Raw genomic sequence first — 25,428 nt, 5'->3', positions numbered from 1 at the left:
CCTCCCCTTCCTTCCCTATCCTAGCAGGAGGTCACTGAAGAGATGTCGCTGCCAAATGACCCAATGATGTCGGCAGACACAAACAGCTGACTCAGGGGGAAAAAGGGTTGTACCAGAGGATTCCTATTGCAAAGCAGCAGGAATCTGTGCTGGAGGGGGGTGGTATAAGGAGGAGACAGTGAGGTGGGAGGGAAGCTGGGTGTGGGGGTGGGATAGAGAAGAGCAAGCGGGGGGGCGGCGGTGCTGGGGTGAGTTGTTCATTTCTGGAACGTTGCTCCAGTTCCACTCGGGAATGATGGAAATATTCTGCGTAGCCAAACCCAGAGTGGAAGGTGTATGGTAATCATGTCGGGGAAGGAATGCCAAATATGTGCGTGAGAACGGAGCTGTGACCTGAGAGCTGCAGGAATTATGGGCCAAAATCCCACAGACCCAGAGGAAGCACACACACCCATATCCAACACATACACACATCATATATTAATGGTGCTCCACCAAGCACAAATCCATCCCACATAACTTATTCCTAGAATTTGAAACATTCTACTATAGTGAAGTAAACCCAGAAATGTAGAAAACCAACCCCCTCAGCAGGCAACCATCTCTCATTTTCTTAGAGAACACACACTGCACAATAACTGGAAAAATGCATTATAGTACACCTCACAGGGCTTTGCGATGAGTGCACCACTTGAAGCAGAATAAATGTGCATTCCTCCTTTACAGATACAGTGTTTACAAGACTGGGTATGTAACAGGTTGTTTTGACTTCAAACTTGGCTACTCAACAAGCATTGCCAAAGTTGTAAAAACAGATTGCACAGTAAGAAAATAGTGAGTTTATACTCCCACCTGGTGGCCAGAATGAACACTGACAATTTCATCATCACCAAAGCTTCATCAAGTGCCTCCTACAATGAAGGAGAACATTTTTTTAAACAACGTATTATAAACATTTAGCTGGTAAAAATCTTTAGACATACCAGCCAATAAAAAAACTGCAGAATGCAGCAAGTCAGTTGTACTTATTTCATGAATGCCTAAACCACACAATGGTTTGCAAAATGTAATGGGATAAAAAAGTAATTACACCCAAGGATTACGAAGACTACTTGCTTTACATACAGCTACAGCGAAGGCATTTTGAGGTCATGTCTAAGCACATGCATAAAGCTTCTTCTCTTTTGGGATCACATGTTTGTGAAGGTATTTAAACAATTACTTTCTAATTTTTAAACTAAACGGACTAGATACCTAGTGAGTGTTCTACACGTCAGATGGAGATGGCAACATAACATAAATTCACCCACACATACACACACACACACACAGGACAAGAACAGATAGACAATTAGACACTCATTCATGTTATAGTTGGCTCAACACTCCACCACTGTCAAGTACTTTATTCACAATAAGGTCATTTTCTTCTTTAAAAAATCATTTAATATACAACACAATTTTTGACAAGACAACTCCGTTTACAGCTAAATTTGAGCTCTTGAATTCCAGCTTCTCTCATAACCAAAGCAAGCACGTAGATGATGTGGGAGAGAAAGATGGCGTGAGAGGGACAGATGAACAAGGGTTGAAGTTAGAAGAAAGAATGAGGAAAACGACAGAGAGAGGGGGGGAAAGAGGACTACGCTTAGTATGATTTTTGTACTAAGAACCAAAATACTCAAATAAAATTAGAAAATAACAGTAATAAAAAAAAAAACAGTAAGAAAGTAAGAGTTAAAGAGAAAAAAAGCAGAGGTGTACCGGGATGCGGTATCCAAGGCAACCTCACATGCATGTCTGTCTGACGCTTCTGCTCTGTTCTGTCGTATAACAACTCCACATACACAAACACACACTCATGCAAACTTGAGTGTGTGCGCCCCCACATTCCAAGCGAGTGTGCATCTCTCGGGGGGGGGGGGGGTTGGGGTGGGAGCAAAGGGAAGGGGTGGAGAGAGAGACGGGGAAGAGTGAGAGAGAGTGAGAGGGAGCGGGGGAGATCATCCCCAACACATTTCTCCCTCATTCACTCTCTCCATCTTCCATCTTTCCCTTCTTTCCAAGAGCTGAGTAAAGAGTCTCTGTCTCCCGCATCACAGCTCCAGTCATCCTCTGTCCAACTGTGCCACTGTGCGTGTGTGTCTGTGTAATATATATATGTATATATAAATATATATCTATAAGCAATTCCATATCTGTGGAGACCTGTTTTGGCAGGTGTTGAAAACTGAGGAGCAGAAGCTGCTTTAAGTTTGTGTCAAGGGGACAAAGGGGAGCTTGTGACTTATATAAGGTCTAAGTTAATACTGTCATTAGTGTACTTTACAAAACATAAATTAGTAGTAGAAGGTGGACTTCTTGGGAGAGTTGTGTTGGTTTTGTAGTAGGGGATCCTCATCAGTGTTGAATTTTGTGTGTATGTCACTGTACTGGCAGGCAATGGGCACAAGCTTAAGAGTCTATCAGAACGGGCAAAGAAGTGGAGGTGGTGGGGGCTGGGTGGGAGATGGACAGAGAGATGACAAGGAGGAAGGAAAAGAGAAGGGCTCCTTTCCATGATGGATGCACCCATCAGCCAGTCAGCCCTGGGTTCCTCCAAGAAAGGGTGCAGTAGATGGCGCCACCTGGGGGAAAGGCAGAAAAATACAATCATGAACAAGTCTCCTCAGCAAACATACACATAAAACAAACCAACAAAATGACTGTTTTAATCATATCCAAGTATGCAAGTTTGTGGATACCTGCTATCTAGAAATGTAAGTGTAGGTGCGGGATGGAGACCGTCCCTCTGATTGGCCATTAGTTGAGACGTTCAGGAAGTCCCAGATCAGAATGGTGTCATCGTGAGAACTGCTGATGATCTGAAACTCATCAAACTGCAGACGGAACACGCGGCCAGAGTGCTCCTGAAAGCACGAAATCAGAAGATGTGAGAATTACTATGATTAGATAAAATGGGGGGGCATGTTGGTTTTTGTTTTTTTTACAGTACACAGTTTGGGATTTTTGAGGCCCTTCAGAGAGGGGGCCTGAGTCAATTGCACTCACCACTAGAGTGCGCAGACATAATGTGCTGGCGGGTGCCCGTGGATCAAGGGCTGCCTGCAAGTCCCACACCTTAATCTTCCTGCAGAGAGAAACATGACAAAATGTCAGAAAACAAAACTAAGGTTTTGCTCCAAACTCCTGTGTGTTTTTGAGATTTACCCGTCGTAGGCGCCACTGACAATCCTTTTGTTGTCAAAGCGAATGCAACGCACCAACTCCTCATGACCCTCCAGCACTCGCAAGCATGCCCCACACTCTATGTCCCATAACCTGCAGACAGAGAGACACCCGAGTGAACAAACTGCAAGACAAGACTTTACAGACATATTACTATAGAAATATTATTCTTCACAGTGATGATTAAAAGGATTATTCTTGTTGAAACATTCTCATTGAGATAATTTCTAGTTGAGAGCAAGGTTGACCTTTAAATTAATAAACTGCCAAGAGATTTATATACATTTAAATGAAGAATGAATAAAATACATATAGAGAGTTGCCAGCTCTTTTACAAATGGGTAATTCACGGTTTCACACACATACCGGATTGTGTTGTCAGATGAGCCGCTGACCACCAGACGATCTCTGTATTGTAGACAGGCAATTCCTCGCTTATGACCATTTAGAGTGCGCACAAACTCACAGGTGCTGGTACTCCATACCTACAGAGGAGGAAACACAAAGAGCTTCCTAAGAAAGTGGCCCCAGTATTTATAGAGACAGGCTGTGAAACCATCGACTTAAACTCACCTTGATAGTGCGGTCCCCTGAGGCGGACACAATATATTTGTCGTCAAAGTCAACCACATTGACAGCAGCCCGGTGTCCCACTAGGACACGACGTAGGCTGATGTCAGTAGGTGAGGCCATATCCCAGACTGCAATTGAACGGTCCTTGGAGCAGGTGACCATCAGACCATTGGCAAAACGCAGGTGGAGAACTGCCTCATTGTGGTGAATCAGTGTGTTCAGTACCTCACCCGTCGTCACCTCCCACACCCTGCCGAGAACAGAAAACAGAAGTAAAGACAAGGGTTAGGACACTGAATGTCAAGGGCAAAAGGTGAGAGAGAGGGGAAAAGATGGATATGTGCAAGATGGAAAAATATGGACCGTGAGGGAGTGGTGTGAAAGAAAGAGGGAAGAAGTGACAAAGGGGTAATATAAGTGGAAAACGATAGGAGGAAGGGGCGAGTAGGAAAGAAAATGAGGTGGGGGTAGCAGGAAAAGTGTTTGAAGAGAAGATGGCGATGGAAAAAACATGTAATGGGAGCAAAGGAAAAAGGAAAACAATGTAGACATGAGAGAATTGTGTTTATTGGTTCTACAATGGAGAGTAACTCAGCTTTCACATGTGTTCTCACACACAGATGTGGCTGTAGAGAACATGTTACTGAACTGTAATGCTGGGCCCTGAGAGTCAAATACAGAACACACTGGAAAAGCTGACAACCAAACCTACAAACAAAGTGCCTGTCAAACTGTTGCTAAGGAAGTGAAATCACATTTTCCTTGGATACCGCCCAGTGAGTATGCCTGAAGTGTGAAGTAATAAGAGAATTAATGTTGAGCTTCTGTGTGCAGTAGCCAAGCAAGTGTCAACATATACACACAAGCCAGGTTTTAAAATATAAGCAATAAAACATATCCCACTATCTGTAGTATTGACAGTGAATCTAACTCAGAATGAAATAATAAACCCGAGGGTTTTCCTTTTTTTTTTAATAGTTCTTTTGTTGCAAGACTACAGCTGTAGGTTATGTGGGGACTTAAGGTAAAATGGAGGCTAAACAACACAGCAAATGTTATGAATAGCAGATTATAAACACACAGCATGTCAAATGAAATACTGTAGAGGCGTATTTAATTAGATGTTTACAGCAGAAAAATGTCATCTGTGTAGTCGCTTGGTAGAGCACCAGTATTTTCCCTTTACATATGTACTAAATTTATAATAACTATAATGCCAGCTGAAGACCTTCTCCATGATTACTGATTTTTGCTGACAAACACATAAAAAGTAAATCCCTATTCTTTATGTCGCAGTTTGCATAAACTTAGCCAGCCAAAAAGGAAAACCCACAGTTAAAGCTGCCTCATTATTAAATGCATTCTCAATGACAAGTGAGGTGGCACTGAAATGCTTTTTGGACTATAATGTTGTTAACATGTAGTTTTACACTTGTTGAAACTGAGAATACAAATACAAAAAAGCAGAAGTGAAATTTGAGCCACTGTTGTCCTGAATAGTTGTGCTTCATGAATGAACAACTTTTCATTTTAGTCTTGCTACCAAAACTACTCCCAACATATGAGTTCCTTCTGTAACAAGATGCGTATTGTACCTGACAGTTGAGTCAGAAGACCCGGTGACAATGACCCTCTCATCATACTGGAGACACAATACTGAGCCTGTGTGACCAGTCAGTATCTTCAGACACTCCAGAGACTGCTTATCCCAGATCTATGAGGAGGAAGAATAGAACAGACAAGTTGACTGAATCAGAGGAAGATTCTGATGGAGGAGGACACGTAGAGAGTGGAAGATTAAGTGGTTTTTAAAGGAATGCAGATTTGGGTCATGCTAAGAATGGCCTATTCTCACAGCAGCGTCCGTGCACTGTTCATGCCCCATTTCCCTACTGCTGTGCTATGAGCTATGTGTTCACCTAAGAGTCATTCAGCTCTTTCCTGGGTATACATTAGCCTCCCCCATAACAATAAGACGGCATATTTGCTCTTCTCCTCCCTCTATTCACCCCTCTTCCTCTTCATCATCTTCTCAAAGGCCCCACAGATCAGTGGATCACACAACAAGTCTGGAGCTGAGCTGCTTTATCCTATAATTCACTTGTGCGCTGTCTCATTGTCTACTGGTTCAGCCCAGGACCACAATAAGACAAGTCACACTGAGCCTGAAAACAAAATTCAATTTTTGGATACACAAACAAAAACACGCATATAGCATGCATGTTTTTTTTTTTTGTTTTTTTTTTTAAAACACAGCCAACACTTTTTGCCACTCCATGGGGCTGATGCATTGATAAAAACACTCACTATGCTACCTTTCTGTGTTCAAACACAAACCAATTTAGTGCACTTATTTTATTAACCTTACATAACATTCAGCTTAGTCACAAAAGCACAGTGGTGGGGTTCTGTACAGGTGTTAAAAGATTCACTTTACTTCTGACAAAAAGAAATGGTAAACAACACACAAGTCCCAGCCCTCATTACTTCTCACAAGCCTAGATGTGTAAATCTTGACAAACAAACACACACCTTGATGGAATTGTCCCTAAGGCCACTGATGATTTTGTCATCGTCGTACTGAAGACAGTAAACCCCTTTACTGTTTTCTGAGCGACATTGAATCCTTTGCAAGTTGTGTCTGCCACATCGCCAATTAGCCTCAATAGTCTGAAGCGAAAAAGAGAAACAAATGAGAAAACACAGGCAACATATACAAGAACCAAAAAGAATGTAATAAGTATTGTTTAAATAGGCTGTCAAGGAAACATGATTTGAGAGGACAGATTTGTGATCTAGCAAAACAGAAGAGTCATTGTGGTGGTGGTCAATCCAATAACAAAATACATCTTTATTCATCACTGATGATGATGATATAGGAGTACAGCAACATCAGAACTGAAGTCCAGATGTGATGCTTTAAGTTGTATATTTTGACACTATAATCCAAACAGATAGCGAGGGCATATAATAAATTTGATGTAACAATAAAAACTGAAATAAAAAGACAAAAAAAAAACAAGGAACTGTTACTTGTTCTCAGTTGTCTTACCTCTATGTCTTGAATGATCTTGGGATAAAGGGAGTGATAGTAGGAGTTAGGTGGGACTTCTGAGGTGCGATTTTTAAACAGATATTTCTCCCTGGGGAAAGACAAATGTATGTTTGACAGCTGCTTTGTGTACACTGGGATTTTCTTCTACAAATTTCTAATAATAATAAAATCTAATCAAGTATAACCTTACTTTTCCTCTTCTCAATCTTTCTTAATCCAAAATAAATAATAATAAAAATACACAAACACCCACTTCATTTATTCCAGTATGACTCTTTCAGAGCTAACAGTAAAAATCTCTTTTTGAGTCTGTGCATCCATTCTCACCACTGGTGTCTCTCAGACAGGCCTTTCCAGAGCGGGTCAGTTCGGACCATGCGTTCAATGAGCTTCTTCCACAGCATACCCTCAGAGATAACCCTCTGCCACTCCTTGCACACCAGCTCCGCTGAGCACAGCGAGCGTGCATCCAGGAAAGACAGGATGTTCTCTGCTATGTGATCCAAGCCTTGGGCTAAAAAGGAGAGAATGATGCGAGTAAGTGTCTGGAGAAAAATTAAAGAGATTTTATTTGGTTGATTTATCTGCGCCTGTGGCTGATCATTTTCATTTTTTTTTTAAATTTTGCAAAGATAAACTGTAAGGTTACCGGTATTTATTTGTTTATATTAAAAAGCTTAAAATGGTAATCTAAAGAAACTCAAGAGCATAAAATTATACTTTATGGATATAATGTGTATTTTTATCTTTTCTGTTGCTGCCGTCTTTACTAAAAGAATTTACTGTACTGTTTCAGCAGTATGGAAGACTGATATTATGCTAGATTTTTTGGTTCCACATTGCCTTTACTGTAAATGTGTATTTGCACCTGGCAGCGCAGTGATGAAATCCCTCTGCAGCATAGGTTTGAGGTAGGAGTTGATGTGGCCGTGCTGGTAGTGGCACATGCGGGAAATCAGGCGCTCGACAAACTCCACCTGGTCGGCCTCCGACCACTGGTCAAACAGGGCAATGCAGTGTTCCTTCTCCTTTTCATAGTTTCCCTCTGACGGACGCTTACGAGACCCCACAACAGGGCCGTTACTAAGCTGTAAGTACAGGAAACAAGGAGGCAGATGAAGACTTATTACACTGAAGATTCAGAGACTGAGTTGAGTCTCCCATTGTTTCACAGGAACCTATTTCATATATCCTGGTTTCTTGAGGGACATGTCATTTTGAATAAAGTGCAAACACCAGATGGTGTCATCATAAGCTAAATGAGGGGATATATTCAGTGTCTCAATGCATATTTAGTGACATCACATTGAATCAAGCTCTGGTTACTATTACTATTTTGATTACTGTGCATAAAACAAGTGTCATGTGTTCATCTACATAATCAGCTTGTAAGTGAGCACTAGTTGCGCAACGTATGCAAAATACTGTGAATAAAAAGAAATACACACCTTGAGAACTGTATTCTTCTTTGGCGACAGATCGTCCACGAGGTTCTGTGACTCCATCCCTGATGTGTTCTGTGAAAAAAAAGAACAAAACAAAGAGGAAAGCACTGGTTAGTGTGTCAGTCACACTGAATCTGTATTAAAGGCACTGCAAGAGTAAGGGCAGCAGTGTGGATAGCGCTCAACGCAAGAGTGCCACAAATACAGCCAAGGAAGGGTAACTCTCAAGACTTCTGAGGCCGTGCATACACACACATATGGAGTGAAATAAACTAAGCGCTGTGAACAAAGAGAATCTATCTGCTTGCTTCTCTGTGATGTAGACTAAGTAGTCTGGACAGGAAATTAAAGTGCAGCATCTTGGGTATTTCACTGGCACCAGCTGAGGTATGGCTGTAATGAAACAGATAGTGGTCTTACAACATGTTCTGAGGACAGAAAAAAAACAACTGGGTACCACCCACTTCTAGTGTGTCTCAAAATGACTTGAGTGGATTCTTTGCAAGTAAACTACAACCAGGTGCATAAATAATTTTCATAAAAACACACACTGACAGTGTCAGAGTGCTTCCTTACAATACATCATTATATCATCTGCTAAATAATTTTGACTTTTTGGCAAAACATTTTCTTAATAGTGTGTACATTTAGATTATTTAGGAAGACTTCAAATTTGTGAAATTACATACATACAGTATATGCACAAAAACTAACTGTGCTGTTTAGTGTTTTCAGTTGTGACTGAGGAGACATTGAACTGTTGCTGTTAGGTTGGACATCACAAAGCATTACGACTCTAAATGTTCAGATTCCCATGAATAGTATATCCCCATTTAGACTGCACACTATCCAGGAATTAATAGAAAAGCACAACCCTGTCCGGGCTTAACTACACCTTATATGTCTGTGCAATCTGCTGGTTCACTTCTCCCAATGCATTTCCTCAGCCCATATTGTGTATGTTGACACACTATTTTACGTAAGAGGTTAAATGCCACTACATATCAGAATGCGTAAAAACTAAACCTTTCAAAAAAAGTTAATGTTGGTTAAAAAAACCTAGATTGAAACCATGTCTACTATGTTACAATGTCCTTACTTTTCCAGTAGTTTGAAGTGTTGATTTTTGTAAATTCAAACTGAGGCTTATCTTAAAATTTATCATGGTATTATTTTTAAATAAACCTAAATGTCTTTTCTAAGCCCATTTAAATATGCAGCATAAAGTAAGAGCTGTTTTAGCTTGCTCAGCATAGTTATCCAACTTGTTGCCACTACATGTAGAGATTAAGCAGAGCCAAAAGAACATATCAGTGGTTGCCATCAACACAACCACACAAACAAAATTTCAAGTACCAAGACCAAAGCAGACAGGACAAAAAGCTAGAATGGTCTTGCTGGTGTTGATGATCATGCAGAGCATAAGAGGGAAAGGAAGGATGAAAAAACAGACAGATCAGGTTAGGCCAGGCAGGCAGGCAAGCAAGCATGTAGCCTCTCAGAGCTTGAAGGAAGACCCCCCCACCTCGGCCCTCACACCTCCAGGTAGAAGGGGAGAGAATGTTACTCCTCAATGCATGGTTATTCTCAGGTACACAACTGCATCCCTCTTCTGCTCCCACCAAAATGATATCTACTCAAATGTATCTGACTGTAAAATTGTTGTTTTATTACAGACAACAATCATTGATAATGATAGTGACATTTGAAGTGCTCTATGAAGCGTAATTTTAAGGAGGCTGTTATAGTTAGGAAGCCCAAAATTCAGTTTCAAGCAGAAAGAGTTTTGAGGATGCACCAGAGAAGAACTGGAGAGCAGAGTGCTTCCAACAGGGAGGAAAGGACAACGGAAGGTGAGGAGGTAGGAGGGTGAGGGGGTGAGTGGGTGCTGTCTGCACCAAGGTGGTATGGAGTCTTGTGGAGTGGGCGAAGAAAAGTGAAGGGTGGGGAGATGGTGAGGGAGGAAGGGAAAGGAGGAGGAGCAGCAGAATTTAAGAGGAGAGAGGCAGAACCTGGTTGTGAGCCCGGGTGGAGGGGATGCTCTGCAGGCACCTGAGTGCACACAAACTCTCAGCCACCGAGGAGCAGCCCAGCCAGAGAGAGCGAGGCACAGAGCACTGTGTGAAAGAGAGAGAGGAAGGGAGGAAGGGAGGAAGTGGACAGGGTGAGGGAGGGAGAGAAAGGAAGGAGCAAGAGACCAGAGATGGGAAGTAAAGGAAAAGAGGAGGAGGGTGGATGAGGGAAGTTGGAAGGAGGAAACCAAAAGAGATGAGTGAACGAATGGGTCAATGAATGGGCAGATTGGTTAAAGTGGTGTGGGGAATTTGTGTGGACAGGACAAGTGGAGTGTGGATGTGTGTGGGAAAGAAGAAAAACAAAAAATAAATAAAAAAATAAGGTCCAGTTTGAAATTGAGAGGTGAGTGTGTAATCATCAAAGGTGAAGAGAGAAAAAGGGGGAAGGAGGTGGGGGATAGTGAGGGGAAAAACCAGTATTAGAGCTACACACATTGGCACAGTGAGCGCAGGAACACACACTCCTTCACACACAAGATAGAGACTGATAAACATACACACAGAAGCATTATTAGACATGAAGTGGGTGGGGATAGGTAGAGGAGGGGGGGGGCAATGGGATTAATTGTCAATTTTAGTCACTCTTGTTTTGACAGAAACCCCACCCACTGTTCTGCCATCCTCACTCTCATGCGTGGTTAGTAAATAACACTAGGACAAAAAAATAAATTAAATTAAATCATATACACAGACAAAACCCTGACAAACTTCTTTTAGGCCTACATCATGAAGATCCTCAGACTGCAAGTGTTTATGTTTTCCTAAAATATGTGTAATCTTTATTTCTATGCATGCCAGTAAATAAATAAATAAAACAACTCGTAATTTAAGCCATTGTGCTAAGCGCACAAGTCTGTCGAACTTCTATTACATTAGAGGTGGATTTGGACATTGATTTCTATTTCTGTGGATTCGGACGAACTTGGATACATGATGTCTTCAGTTATTATTTCCACATTTCTTTCAACAGAAAAACTATTCTAAAATAATGCACCCAATAATTTATTCAATCATGTGTTTTCAAATAGCTGTATAAATTTGAAAAACATATGTTAAGAGTAGATAAGTCTCATCAGGACATAATCTACTGGGAGACTCAATTAGTAATGTGCATCTACACCTGTATTTAATTACTCTCAATAGTGCTTCTTTACAGTCTACTGACATCTATAATGCTAAGGCTTATGAACATTTAACCAAACATTCTTAAGTTTTTATTGATTATTTTACTCTACTAAATAATTTGTAACTAACCATTGTATCGCAACATTTTGAGATTTAAGATTCTAGAAGTTTATTGTCATATGGACAGCAAAGGTTACACTGAGCAATTAAATTCTTTCTTTTGCCAGTTCCTTTCACAGGAGTAGAGCACACTACTAACCTAAACTAAAACAAATAAACTTATTTAAAGCTTAGAAAGGATAAATTAAATAAAATAAGCAAAAACTATGTACAGAGGGTAAAGTGTTAGTTTAAGGTGCATTAGTCAAAGAGGTAGGACATTCAGAATGTGCAAATATGTTTACATTGTACAAACATAAGAAGAATTGAAATGTTTAGTTTATAACCCGATGACTGTACGATATTTTACAAACTTGGAATAAGTGTCTTTCAAGCAAGTGTAAACTGAATTTGAGTCAACACGTAACTCCCCAAAATACGACTATACCTTCTCCTAATTGGCGTTTTCTTTACCACCAGTTTGACCCCTGCAATGTTGATATTAGCCTTTGGTTAGCTAACGCAAGCCTTGCTAGCTAGCTTATCGAGACACTCAAACATTGGACAAAAAACTGTTACATGTGATCTTTGTTTGATCATAAGGAAGGGAAAACGATATTAAGGAGACGGTGTATATTTCCGATTGCCAAAACAGAAGCTATCGACCCGATAAACCGACTATTTTGGTATGGAAATAGCTATCAAGTATATCTAGCATATTTAGCATACTAGCTATTAAGCTAATTGCTAATGCTTGCTAATCGTGGTAACGTTGTGTGAATGAAAGAGCAATACACTTCCTTCTACGCACTTTAAAAATATAAACAGATAAGCAGCAGATTGTTACGATATCGGCTACATTCTGACCTATTGTGAAATACGTGACTGCCAAACACATATATTAAAATGTAGATTCTCTTAACATAAAGTACATAGTACAACATTCCGTTACCCGTAAATTTACGTGGTTCATCGCCTTCTAGCCAGTGTTAGCCGGATGGCTAGCTAGTATCACCAGACAGGGCCCAGTTAAAGTGGCGCAGCGTCACCGCAGTGAACGCTACCCCAAGAATCCTCGGTTCCCTTCGGCCGACGGCAGTGCGTTAACCAATAAATTTTCCCGCTGTTTATAAATGTTATCCAAACTATCACATATTTAACATTTACCAGATGAGGATGTCAACGTCTTATGTATCTGACCAGTATATTGACCATTATTAGCAAAACGTATCGATAATTTCAGGCCCTCCCTCTGATTTCTGGTCTCCCCTCCTTTCTCCTCCACCTCTCCCGACAAGCCGCTTCAGCCCATTCTTGCCGTCGAATCGAGCCTCGGCGCTTCCCCCAATAAAAGACTGATAACGGTGCCTTCCGCTAATCATAAAACCGTACTGAATAAGATCTTACCATCAGTTCCACCGTTTTGTCCTCCATCTCCGGCTCCATGTTGACGATCCCCCCCGAAACTCGCTATGAAAATGGAAACCCAGCCCTGCGTCGGCGGCCCGCAAATTCAGAGACGTCATTCACTTCGTTCAACCACACAGCTTTGGTAGGGCAGTGTCAAAAAGGTAGGTGGGGGATGGGAACGCCCATGAAACTAACAACGCACAAAGATTGGATAGATTTTGTCTAAGGAGGCGTGACTTCACCGCTTTACTTTTTATTGATTGGCTTACCATGCTACCAAGGCTTCCCCGGTTACTCCCCCAAACAAAAAGGCAAATGGATGAAGATGCTGTTGCTATCCTGAAGAGGAATACACTAAGGCAAAATCAATCATCCGCATAGCTTTGCGATGTGATGCTGCAAGACATTAGCTATTTAAATGTCTGTATGTGAATTTATAGGAAACTGGTCATTAATAGCCAGCTCCACAAAACAGTAATAGGAATAGTAACAACAGTTTAAATTGAAGTATTCTAGTTGTGTGTTAAAGAGGCTTCGGTAAAATTCAATTCAAAGAACAGATGAACCAAACTCCACATGGTGGTTATGCATTGCTGAAATGAATGGAGCTGGAAATGAAGAGGGATAATCAAAAATGACCTAATACTTCCACCCAATTACTACACACAAACAGCATCAGAGATAATGAGGTATCTCATGCCTGAATATGGACTGACGTAAGACTCCAATCTCAGTTCAGTGACCCAGACATTTAAGTAAATTAGGTCAACTTTAGTTACCTTGGTTGACCTTTGTTTATGCTTTTTCAATTAATCCCATAGGACAGTCACTAAAGCATATGAAAACTCATATTCTCAACACTTACACCCGTTTACAGATAACAGGGTTAAAGTAAATCAGTTTTCTCTTCAGCATGGAGTTCAGAATTCACTAATGCAGTTTTCCCCTTTTAACTGAAGAAAATGTGTCTTTTAATCATTTGTTTAGGAACTTTAATCAAAGTCCTACTCATATGGCTGAACGTTTGAGACAATAAAATACCACATCTCATTTTTCTTAATGACTTCTCAAACTTTTATCTGCATTTTTCACCTGCAATAATTGTAATTGCAAATTTGGTTTTGGAATTGATTTCTGGTTACAAAAAGCTATAACATAAAAAGCTACAACAAAACATGTTATATATATGGAAGATAATTATTATAAGTTGATTTCATCCAAAAAAATGTACTTTTATAAAAGACTAGGGGATATTATTGAGCACTCATATCCAAGGTGATTTGGGGTTATTGCTTCCTGCAGTTTTATATTAATTTAATTTCAACATTACTTGCAGAACCAACTGGATCCCTTAAAAGATGCAAGGCATACTTAACTCAGTCAAGACACTCAACACATTCATTTGATGTCTGGACTTCTGGGAAAAGACAGGCCCTTTTCAGGTGAGGCATGGCACAGGATTAAGACCACAGCAGATGAGGAGGTAGCAATGGTTTTCAGCAGTTCAAATTTAATACTTTGTCCCCCTTTCTCTACAGAAACCCAGGTAAAAAAAATCCCCCACTCTCATAAAATACAACAGCAGCAGTTACCAGTAAAAAAATGAAATGCAAAAAAAGAGAGAGAGAAAGCATATAAGGGAGAAAGAGAGAGAGGGTAAGGGGAATGACGGGGCAAGAAAGGAAAATATATTTTCTATATGTGAGGAGTGAGTCCAAAGTTCATCTTCAGACTTGGTCAGGGGCAGCGAGGAATCTGGGAACTTGCTGTTGTGTTCATTCAAAATGGAGGGGAGGAGGGGAAAAAATAAACAAAAAAAACATGAGTCAAGTCCAATCCAACTAGGGGAAGGAACCAGCACTGTAAGGCAGGGATTTATTCAGGAAGGGTTTTCTCCCTCTCTGGATGAAAGAACATCTCACTCCTCTCCGGCCTGTGTGATGCATTTTGTTTCGTGTACAGATGTATGTGCAAGTTTGTGTATGCAACAGGTAAATTGGAAGGTGTGTCTGTCATATATATGGTCAACAGAGTCGCACCTCTCACTTGCTGCAAGAGAGGTGGCATTTTTCTTTCCTTATTTCTTCACTCTTTTCTTTTTTTCTCCCAATAACAGTCCAAGACTACCTAGTAGTCATCCAAATCAAAGAGCTCATCGTCATCTCCTTGGTACTCCATACCCTGGAAATCCACCCTGTACCGCAAGATACCTAAGAACACAGAGACAATGGATTAACAGGTGTAACATGACGACTGAAAGACTTGATTTAATAGACCTTGGCAGGACTAAAGGAACAATCTGTTCTGACATTCTGTCGTTCTGTCTAATGTTACTAATATCATTTTAAGATGACAGAGTTCATGCTCAATCAACCATAAAACATTTACCATTAAGCTGAATAGGTACTGTTCAAAGAACCACTTAAAAGACTTTTCCTTTGAAACAATGATGTTAACCCGACATCTTGCACAATCAACCATTTTAGAATTTTTTGCAGATGGGTCTGGATCAGCTACAGATTATGCATGATGAGAACTCAGTAATACTCATTTTTACTCCTAATTTATTATGGTGGTAAAGATTTGTTGAATGTCTGTACAGTGCTGACATACAGTCTAAGGTAATAAAGTATAGACAACTTTGTGTTGTTTAAGAAGCGATAACGTGAAACACTACTGGTCTTGTTGGGAAACTTTAATCTTTGCACTTTCAGGAAGACTCCTTGTGATCGTAGCTGCCATGTTTATTTTAAGATGAAAGTCAAGATGCAGGAAGAAAGCGAGTGTGTCATTGGTACAGTTAGTATAAACACGTATGGTTTAAGGTGAAAATGAGAAAAAAAAACAGCCATGTAGTGATTTTGCTGTAATGTACAATTCCATCGTAAACCACTGCCTGCTTACCCCCAATGCCTCCAAAGCCCTTGACGAACTGGGACCCTTCCTGGCTCTTGTCCGTTACTATTTCGAGTGTGGCTCCAAATTTCTTGTAGTTGTTAGCAAACCACTCCAGCAGTGGCATGCTCTCGATCAGCTCATGCTCCTGCCCCGTCTAGAAACGGAGTTGGCAAAACATTAATTCAGGACTTCTCCGTATCCTGACGGATCTCATGGTAATAGGTTTGTTTTAACTTGTAGGGATCCATGCTCTTTGTGGCACTCACCTCCTTGTCTGTGAAGTGAGACTTGTCTTTCTCTTGTTCTGGCGTTAAGTACAAAGTCTTCTCGTCTGAAAAATAATGAATAAAAAATGTTTTTAAAAAAATGAGATGAAAATACATTACGGCCTTGTGCCTAAGCTATAGTACAGGGAAATGTATTCTGCATACCGTTCTCTGCTCCATTGCTCTCTGCCCCATGCACACGCAGAATGTAGCGCATGGTGTCTAAGTTCTCATAGACTATGAGGATCTCCACTGCTCCCATTTCGAGGGCTTTAAGTGTGTCCTCCACACCAAAGCAGTACTTCCCTGTATCCTGACTTATCTCATCAAAGTACCGCCCTATAAAAACAGACAAGCATTATAAAAAGAAACATACCAACAAGAGCTGCAGTGACTCCTTAACAGAGCACAAGGAGGACAACTCACCTATGAGCTTCTTCTCTTGGATGAACTTGACATTTGAGAGAACCTCTGCTGAGAGCTCGATGGCCTGGTTAAAACCATTCTCTCCTCCGTAAGAGATGTCCACCAGCTTTAGAACCTTGGCCTGTAACCTCTGTAGAACACAAACAACATTAGTACACCAGATACCCACATTGTGACAAAGGAGTTTTAAAGAACAAATAACTTTCTCCATCAAGGTCACCAGAAATATGACTACAAGCATATACATATTTTGTTTCCTCAAGAGCTGTGGAAACCATTATTTTTTGTTTTACTATTCAATGGTTTGTACACAAACGAAGGAACTATCATCCAAACTCCTAAATAAGTCTGAGATTTGCATATTATTACATGCTTAATTATTAAAGCATGCTTTGTTGTTGCTTATGTACATTTTCTGTCTATTTTCACAATGTTTGGGTGTAGTGTGGTGTATTTAACCCCAAAAAAACAAATTGGCAAAAAAAAAAATAATAAAGACAAGTTTTTTTAGTCCCACAACTACAAGGATGATAACATAAGTTGGTAAAATACCGTGTGTAGTTGCATTCCTAATAAAGGTATTGCAATTTTTGGAGCTTTACATGTTTTTTGTATACATTATGTACACATTTTTAGATGTTTATTTGTACCAGTGGTGAGTGTTAAAAAGAAAATAAAGCTCCTAAATAGCAGGCACACTTACTGGGTCAAACATGTCAGACTGGCTGAGCTCAGTCTTGAAGTCAGCAGAACCAGCCAAAACCATTCCTGCCACATTAACTTTGTCATTGGACACAAAGAGCTGGACTGCTGTCTCAGCTACTTTTCTCACGTAGTTGTGTCTCTTCTCCATTCTCAGTCGAGCAAAACGCAGAGCAGACTGTCCTCCTCTGCCTGAAAGAACAATGACAAAGAGACAGTCTTTAGAGTTAAAAGGACACCTAAAATCTGAGTGTCACTTTGCTAAGTCTACTGATCTTTGCATCTATTATGAAATAAAGGTTCTGTGTAATCACTGTGGATCAGTACCGTGTTTCTTGGGTAAGTCCACAGTGAACTTGTGCAGCACCTCCCTGGTGTTGCCCTGCAGCGTGCCAAACAGTGCCCCGCTTCCGTCGATCACAATAAAGCCAAACTTACTGTCGTCGGAAAGGAGGGCTGTCAATGCCTGTGTAAGGCAACAAAAAGAATGTGTCAGAACAGACAGAATAACATCCGTTTATATACCCAGAACCTTATAAATTGAGTAAGAAGCTAGGAAAAAGACTCACCTCGGTGTGAAACTTGTTGTCGCAGAGGTACAGGGAGGTGTTGATTGGCTTAAAAGGCTCAAAGTCGATATTGACCTTCTTCTCCTTGCCTTCCTCTGTCACAATGGTGCCACAATATACAACCAACCCATTGGGTGGCACTGGCAAGAAAAAAGAAGTCACAGGCAAATACATGAGAAACGATTTGTATAGAGGTGAAGAAAAAAGGAATACAGTGTAATAAATAAAAACACATAATTAACTGTTCAAAAGGCCTTAAATATAGTTGTAAATGTGTTTTGGTAGAATCTTAAAACTTTAATGCAGGAACTTAATCTGCCCAAAAAAAGGCTATCCTACAAGAAGATCTGGCTTTTTCATTTTTTAACACATACCCTTGTTGTAGAGTTTTAGTCTTTGCTGTACAGAGGTGATGGCCCCAAGTACAGAGAGCCTGTTGACTCGACTCTTGATGTTGGAAGCAGTGCCAAACTCATCAGCCAACATCTTGGCAACTCTGGATATCTGGTCCTTTGGAGGGATGATCAGTGAGATCATACTGGTGCCATTACTACAAAGAGAGAGCAACGATTACATTTAGTAATTATCTGCACGTTCGATGATCATTGCAGTGCAACAGTGGTCTAACAAGTGTAAAGCTCTGTTAAATCACCAGTGGTGTGATGTGTTATATACAGTAACTAAACTCAGGTCTTGTGTGTGTTACTACTTCTGGGAACACTTAGTATTATGATGTAAACATTACATTTCTTTGCCAACTATCACTTCTGTCACATTGAGGGACAAACAGAGAGGTCACAGTACACAGTATTACAGTGGAACAATCTCCGTCCTTGAAACCAAGGTCTGAATTTCAGTTCAACTGCTCAACACTGTTGTCTCTCTCTGTTCACGACCTGTCAAAAGACAAAGCATACCAGTACAGGCTGACACTGCGCTTACACACACTCACTCACACACTCACAGGTAACGGCCGGATGAATGTAGGGCAAATAGTCAACTGTGTGTGACATGGCAGGCGCCGGAGCACAGGACAGCAAATTCTGCGCAACACTGAACGGCAGGCTGTCGCAGAGCAAGCTATGGGCCAGTGTAGCAACACCCACATTTCACATGTCGCGTTTGATAATTCAAAATGCCCACAATGTCCCTGCCGGCAAACGTCTGATTTCTTTTTCACCTGACCATTCTGAAGCCGGTTCAGCTTTAATTTAGCCAACAGTTCGGTTGCCATGAGGTGACTAACTTATTGAACTCTAGGGGGAATTAATAAGCTCTTTCATATGGTCTTTAAGTACAAACGCTGAATAAACGTAACAAAGTTATGTGTGGCTATCGAAGCACGTGACCGTGCAACGGCAAGCTAGCCGGCCTTCCTTTCTCATCAACGTGCTTTTTTGTTAAAGACACCCATGGCGGCCTGCTTCCAGAGATGACGTCTATTTGCGGGTCTGATTAGCTATAAAGCTAGCATCACCGCTGCTACCATCATAGCCTTGGCACAAAACTCTCCGCAATGTCAGTTATATCCAATTAACATGGACAAAACAAAACGCAATTTATCCCAAATAAACACAGCGATTCCAAGCCCCTGTCATAATAAATGCGACAACAGCTAGCGCTTAGCAGTCGGCTAACTTGTTAGCAGCAAATGGTATGCTAAGCTCAGTTAGCTAAGCTAAGCTAACCACTCCCAAATTCGGCCCCACTTATCCGATCTCCAGCTGTTGCAGCAATCAGTATTTACAAATTACCCGAAACTATAAACACTGCTACAGTCACACAACACACATACAATAAACAACATTAGATAGTTACTTACCCACGGGCAGCTTCCAAACTTTTAATCAGCTTCTTGATTTTCCATATCTCCACGTTCCTGTCCGCCGCGCTGGGGTCGTCCGCCATCTTTCTGCTGTAATCGCTTCAGCACCTGAAAAAAGCGTGAAAAAGAAGAGCTAAGCACATGTGGTGAAGCGGATAATAAACAAACTTAACAATAACTACAATAGTGGTATTCGGCTGACAATCGTGTGTCTCATCTAACGGGACTAGGTACCTCTCCAAACTAGTGGCGCGGTGTCCGTTAGGGCACCTGACTAGTACTAGCAGCTGGACTGACCGTGAGGGAAAGACTCTACCCGGGCTGTCCCTGTCAGTATAGAGCGCGGAGGATAGCAGGCCTACAGTCTACCAGGCCCTAGCGTCCACCCTGTTCTTATCTAATGCGACCTACTTTCCTCATGTTCCTTGGAAACGAACTGCCTGCTTTCCAGAGGATGAGTATGTTGATAAAAACGGAAAAAGATACGTTACCTGCCTCGGACAACGCCGCTCCGCTCAGCTCTCTGTCTGCAGCGCTACGTCGAGTCGGTGGTCCGAGGAATGACGTTGCTCTCCCGACCGGTTTCTCTCTCCTCCACACGCTGCGCGTGGTGCTATCGACGGAGGCTCACGTGTGGGAGGTGGCGTTCACTTCCTGGAAACCACATAGAAACCAATGAGATCTCTCATCTGCTGTGTCCATCATACAAAGCTAAACAACGATTGGACAGAACTTGAAAATATCATCCGAACCGGGGAGGCGTCAGTAACGTTGAATTATGGGTAATATAGTTAGTGTAATGAGTCTTAACGGGTATTCTTGTTATCAGCATATGCACATTTACTGTTGCTTTTTGCTATTTAAGCCAACTAATTTTTATACATTATCTTTGTGGAGTTATTTGTCAACTTAAGGTCAACTTCTAACAAGTCTGATTGCTGCAGCTGAAGCATTGCTATGAATGCTGATGTGAAGGTTTGTTCTGAATTGCTGGAGAATCTGCAATCTGAATTTAATTTGATGAAACACGGTTAAGAATTTAAAAAGATGAAGCTCTTATTTTGAAAAGTAGAAAATCTTAATAGGAGGAGATACATTTGGCAGTTGGAATACAAGTTAAATAGTCTTGAAGAGCTGAACAGAATGATGTTTGAATGGTTGAACTACATGTAAACTTAAGGTTCTAGAGTGAGTCCAGTGTAAGCAGAGTGTAGTTAGATGCACACAACAATTAACTGCTAAGCTTGCCTAAACTCAACACAAATAATGTTAGTATACTTCATTTATTGTAGCCAAATCTGTGTACATTGAAAAACAACAAATATGACTGTTGTGCAAATGTCTTTCTGTCTTTCTCTGAAGTAAACCTTCAATGGACCTTTAATAAACATACCACATTTGAGACTGAATAGCCTATGTCAATTTTATTAAGTTATTTTCACTAGAATGCAAAAAAGAAAAAAAGGACCTCATAATAAGCTTCCAAATTTACCTTATGCATTAATAACACATACAGAAGCATCATTTTGTTTTTTGTTTTTCTTTTATTATTTCTTTACATGCAGTGTTACAAGAATACTAAGGCATAAACCGATCTACACCACTAGATGACAGCATTGGTTAGTAGCAATGAGACTGGCATTCCAGCGTCTCACTTATGTTTGTTGGTGACCTACATCATATGCCCGAAGCTTCTGTTTCTTTCCTCAATGGGACATCCAGAAGTCAGGCCTTATTGTGTGTTGGTATGAGTGTGAGTATGTTACTAAATGTGGCATGTAGCTTGTTAGACATTATTATGTCACCATATGGTTGATATTAGTCAGCATCTTTAGTGAATCATTGCTGTTTCCATCAGAACAAACATCTGTTTTGTGCATGAAGCAACACTCTCCAGGATGATCCCTGCAGTATTACCCATCTCTGGTGAAGTGGTAGAGTAGGAGGAGGTGTTTGGAGTTTCTGACATTGTTTGGTGCTCTGATGATGGCTACATTGGGGAGGAAATGTGATAAAGCAGTTTGTGCAACTGACTGCCTCAAAAATTGTCCAGCACCGGTAACCGTGCCAATTCATCACCATCTGTCGACCATCAGAGCTGTAATGATCTGTCGCTTTGAAATGGATTGTGCTTGCTGTGCTGTGAATAGGAGCTGTCTTGGCCAGGGTAGCTATTCCTCATTTCACCTGGTCGTCACACATAAGTATTTCGATGAGCAGAGTACATTGGTTATATATTTTTGCTAAATGTGACAGAACAGAGTTTTTTTTACCAGCATATCAGGGTTTTAGATCTGTGGCCTGAATGTTAAGTAAAAATGTAAGAGCTGTTATATTTTGCTCTGTCACAAGTTTGTATTTTTTTATGTAAATGCAGAAAAGCATCATATTAGTTCAATCAGAAGAGACTGAGGTGACTGGATGAGAGTAAATTTGTTGTCATACAAAGAAGTGGAATGTGCTTTGGCGTTTTAGACACTGATGCAATGACCACATCTAGAAAGGAGGAAAGAGCAGGAGGAGAGGCCCTTAAATCAGATGTCCCCCTGGATTTAGACCTGGTGGTGGCAGAGAAGGCTGGAGAGAGGAGGGCTTGAACTGGCATGACTCTGACGGTGCTTGGGTTGGAGGAGGGTTGCCTGAATCGATCTGAAAGATAGCTGGAGGAGAGATGAAAGACTTTTTTGCTAAGCCGTGATTGGGTAGGTGAGGGACGGACCGACAGCTGATTGGCGAGAGAGGTGCTCTCTATCATCACCTGTGCCAGAGAGGGAGGTTAAAGAGAGGGAGAGCGAGGGGCAAGAGAGAGAGACAATAAGAGAGTAATAGAAGGGTGGAGAGCGAGAGATCAGGGAGGCGGATGGGGAGAAGATTGGTGGATGGCGTGCTTAAACAATGATGAAGAGAACAGAGTCTTCCTTATGGAACTTGCGCTAAGAGCTTAATTTGTATCAAAACAACAATATTTCAAATGTATACAAGATACATTTACAACTGTTGATGATAATCTACGTTTTGATTTGACACCCTCAGATTACTCGCTGAGCTCAGTGACTGACATTTAGACAGTGACAATTAAGTCATCACTGCAGTGGACAGCTGTCTGGAAGTCAGTAACGCTGATTTCTTCTTCCTCTATTAAGCCACAAACCTATCAGTCAGACCTTAAGGTGGTCGATGGGTCTTAGAACCTCAGTGATCAATGAAGGTGTTTGCCCTATTTGTAACATCACACTATGGTTTGTAAAGTATCAAGAGAGAGCTATCATATCCTAGTAGAAGAGTAATAGTCAATATGGTACCGTAGTGACACCTGTGTGTCAAAGTGGTCGGTCCAGGTTGTATAGGCATATGTGTGGGACAGTGATTCACAGACTGACCCCAAACATCTGCAACCAGCGTTACTGGAGCGCTATCTGCCCTCTGTGGCCATCTGCTTAAGTAGAGTTGAAGGGAAAAAGGGATGAGTGAAGGCAGCAGGAGGGACTCTCTGGGGTATTCAAGGACACAGTGTTGCTTGTCGTCATTTGGAGATGTGAGTGGGCTACAAAGACAGTGGGAGTGAGGATGCATCCGATCCGGCAGGCAGGCAGGCATTTGCAAAATCAGAGATAAACTTCTTGAAACAGAAAACAAATCAAAGCTCTGTTTGTGTGACACTTGTAACGTTGCTTTCACTGACATGTTAAAGCCTCGATGGTTCCCCTCCCATAAAAAACATTTGCTCCACAGTGTGTTCAGCACAGCTCACAACACACAGAAACCTTTGAACTCTTCAGAGGGAATTAAGGAGCACTTATTCTCTGCTGACTAGCTAATCAGTGACTCAGTATGTGTCTGTCTCTCAAGCTCATTTTCTCTGTCCTCCCCACTGAAAGAGGGGTTCATAATTGTCAGCACTTCAATAGTTTGCTTATGACTTAAACCAATCTTCTAAGAAAGTGCTGTATGGGAATGAGAATGTATACAAATATTAGTGTCTGGTAAGCATCTGCTGGGTCTCTGTGAGTTTCTGGTTCAGTTCAAAGCTTGGGTGCAAGTATGTTTTTTTTTGGCAAATCTCTGAGTTGACATTCTTGTCACATTCCTGGTTGTCTTACTCACCACAGATCTACGGATCTACGCTTAAATATTAAGTGGATTAATCAGGAATGGAGAGACGAGGTTGTCATAAATATAAATGAGGTCTTTTGAGGCATAGGGCGAGACATGCTTCATGTCCACGCTGTGTAGGCTATTAGGAGTTTATCAGTGCAGTGGATTAAGACCAATAACCTCAATTTAGAGGCCGGGACACACAGTCAATCTTAATGATGCATTGGAAAGGGGTTAAACCCAAAGGTAATATGGACCAGCTGGTATGCCTACACCACTGACTGACCAAGGGAATAATTTATTTGTCCTTCACGCCTGACAGTGTGAAGACTTCAGTGTTTATTTCAGGTAAATTTACAAGTTTAAATCTGTACATGTCTTATTTTCTTTTACTGTAATGTAAACTATTACATTTTAAACAGAATTGCCCAAGCAAACAGAATGTTGCTATGTGGCAGTCAACAGATTCACCTGATAAAGCCTGAATATCCTTCCCCAATAGGAGATCATCAGATGCTCCCTTCAATTTTTTCACGATGGTACATTTTGTTAGAAATCTGTATCAGAGGACTTAATACAGTGCATAAAAACACATACACTGATCATGCACAACAACGATGCTGGAAGCCCCTCAGGTTTCATCAAAACATATGGATTCCACAAAACCCAATATGTTCTGCAGAATCAGGCACCAAGACATGAAAGGCAAATCCTTTACAACACACTCCCATTGCTCCATGGCTTTATTTGTGATGCTCATGGGCACTGTGCTGACTGCAGCTAGCAATGATGCACTATGTGTTCTGACACCGTTTTTTCAGCAGTTTGTTTGCCACATGGGCTAGCCTTATGTATCCATTGTTATTCACTTTACCTATCATTGGCTTCTATGTGGATGAGCTGTTTTAGAACTGCTGTTCCATCCACAGCTGCCACATGTTAAAAACACTACATCTCTGACTGGTTATATTTGGCCCAGGGCACAATAAATGAATGAGAGACTAGGAAGAGGATTAATTTAAACTGCTATTACTGCAAGGTTTGAGACAACGTACCCCACAAAGAGAACCAATTTATGTATTGTTATTGTATCTTTGACCATTATACAAAGTAAGGTCTTGGTTGTCACTCCCCAGGCAAATCAAGTTTTCATACCAGTGAGTTTAGCACATACAGTAATCCATGCCATCACTCATGCAGTGCAGCTTTAAAGCAGTCTGAAATCATTATATTGGAGCCACCACCATGACAACCTCACAGATAGCCTGATGGAAGAAAGGGGGGAGGGGATGAAACAGGGGAGAAAGATGGCAGAAAATTGATCTTCTTCAAGCTGCATTAATCAAATTGACTATAGAAAGGGCATTATCAGTTCAATAGTTTTAATATGCTGTATTAAACTCAGACAAAGGCATGTCTGGTGAGGCAAACTTTCTTTGAAGGATGATGGGGAAAATCAAAAGTCAGTGACACGCATACATACTAAAGGCAAAATTATGTGTACAAACGTCTCCTAAAAAGTTTAATCTCTAGCTAACAGATTTACAGTTATGGTCAGTATTGTGTTAAAATGTTTTTTTTTGTGGTCAGTTTGAAAGTGTACATCAGTGTGTGCCCCTGCAGCATAAGGCCTAAAA

The 25,428-nt window shown here is 41.0% G+C and overlaps 2 protein-coding genes across 4 annotated transcripts; both read right to left on the bottom strand.

Annotated features, from left to right (window-relative positions):
- Nucleotides 1-1,371: 1,371 nt before the first annotated feature.
- On the bottom strand, nucleotides 1,372-13,165 carry fbxw11a (F-box and WD repeat domain containing 11a). 2 transcript variants are annotated; one of them, XM_028416548.1, is made up of 14 exons: nucleotides 13,008-13,165; nucleotides 10,314-10,418; nucleotides 8,305-8,373; nucleotides 7,725-7,944; nucleotides 7,184-7,370; nucleotides 6,854-6,944; nucleotides 6,334-6,471; nucleotides 5,397-5,515; nucleotides 3,802-4,051; nucleotides 3,595-3,713; nucleotides 3,211-3,321; nucleotides 3,052-3,130; nucleotides 2,745-2,909; nucleotides 1,372-2,627 (listed from the first exon to the last, which is right to left on the bottom strand). In XM_028416548.1, exons 1-13 carry the CDS (start codon nucleotides 13,044-13,046, stop codon nucleotides 2,748-2,750), a joined length of 1,689 nt encoding a protein of 562 aa, XP_028272349.1. In that variant the 5' UTR covers nucleotides 13,047-13,165; the 3' UTR covers nucleotides 1,372-2,627; nucleotides 2,745-2,747. The 2 variants fall into 2 exon arrangements, with proteins under 2 accessions (XP_028272349.1, XP_028272350.1); XM_028416549.1 differs by lacking the exon at nucleotides 10,314-10,418 and having other exon boundaries at nucleotides 1,421-2,627; nucleotides 13,008-13,160.
- A 1,335-nt stretch (nucleotides 13,166-14,500) lies between these two features.
- etf1a (eukaryotic translation termination factor 1a) lies at nucleotides 14,501-20,333 on the bottom strand. 2 transcript variants are annotated; one of them, XM_028416752.1, is made up of 11 exons: nucleotides 20,188-20,333; nucleotides 19,694-19,804; nucleotides 18,246-18,421; nucleotides 17,872-18,011; nucleotides 17,630-17,768; nucleotides 17,304-17,494; nucleotides 16,601-16,730; nucleotides 16,340-16,513; nucleotides 16,175-16,239; nucleotides 15,915-16,062; nucleotides 14,501-15,220 (listed from the first exon to the last, which is right to left on the bottom strand). In XM_028416752.1, exons 2-11 carry the CDS (start codon nucleotides 19,777-19,779, stop codon nucleotides 15,138-15,140), a joined length of 1,332 nt encoding a protein of 443 aa, XP_028272553.1. In that variant the 5' UTR covers nucleotides 19,780-19,804; nucleotides 20,188-20,333; the 3' UTR covers nucleotides 14,501-15,137. The 2 variants fall into 2 exon arrangements, with proteins under 2 accessions (XP_028272553.1, XP_028272554.1); XM_028416753.1 differs by having other exon boundaries at nucleotides 20,192-20,314.
- Between the last annotated feature and the right edge of the window lie 5,095 nt (nucleotides 20,334-25,428).

The sequence above is a fragment of the Parambassis ranga genome, chromosome 10, assembly GCF_900634625.1.
Source record: "Parambassis ranga chromosome 10, fParRan2.1, whole genome shotgun sequence".
In the NCBI taxonomy this organism is placed as follows: domain Eukaryota; kingdom Metazoa; phylum Chordata; class Actinopteri; family Ambassidae; genus Parambassis; species Parambassis ranga.
The sequence above is the reverse complement of the archived record's forward strand: the minus strand, read 5'-3'. Positions and strand labels throughout refer to the sequence as shown.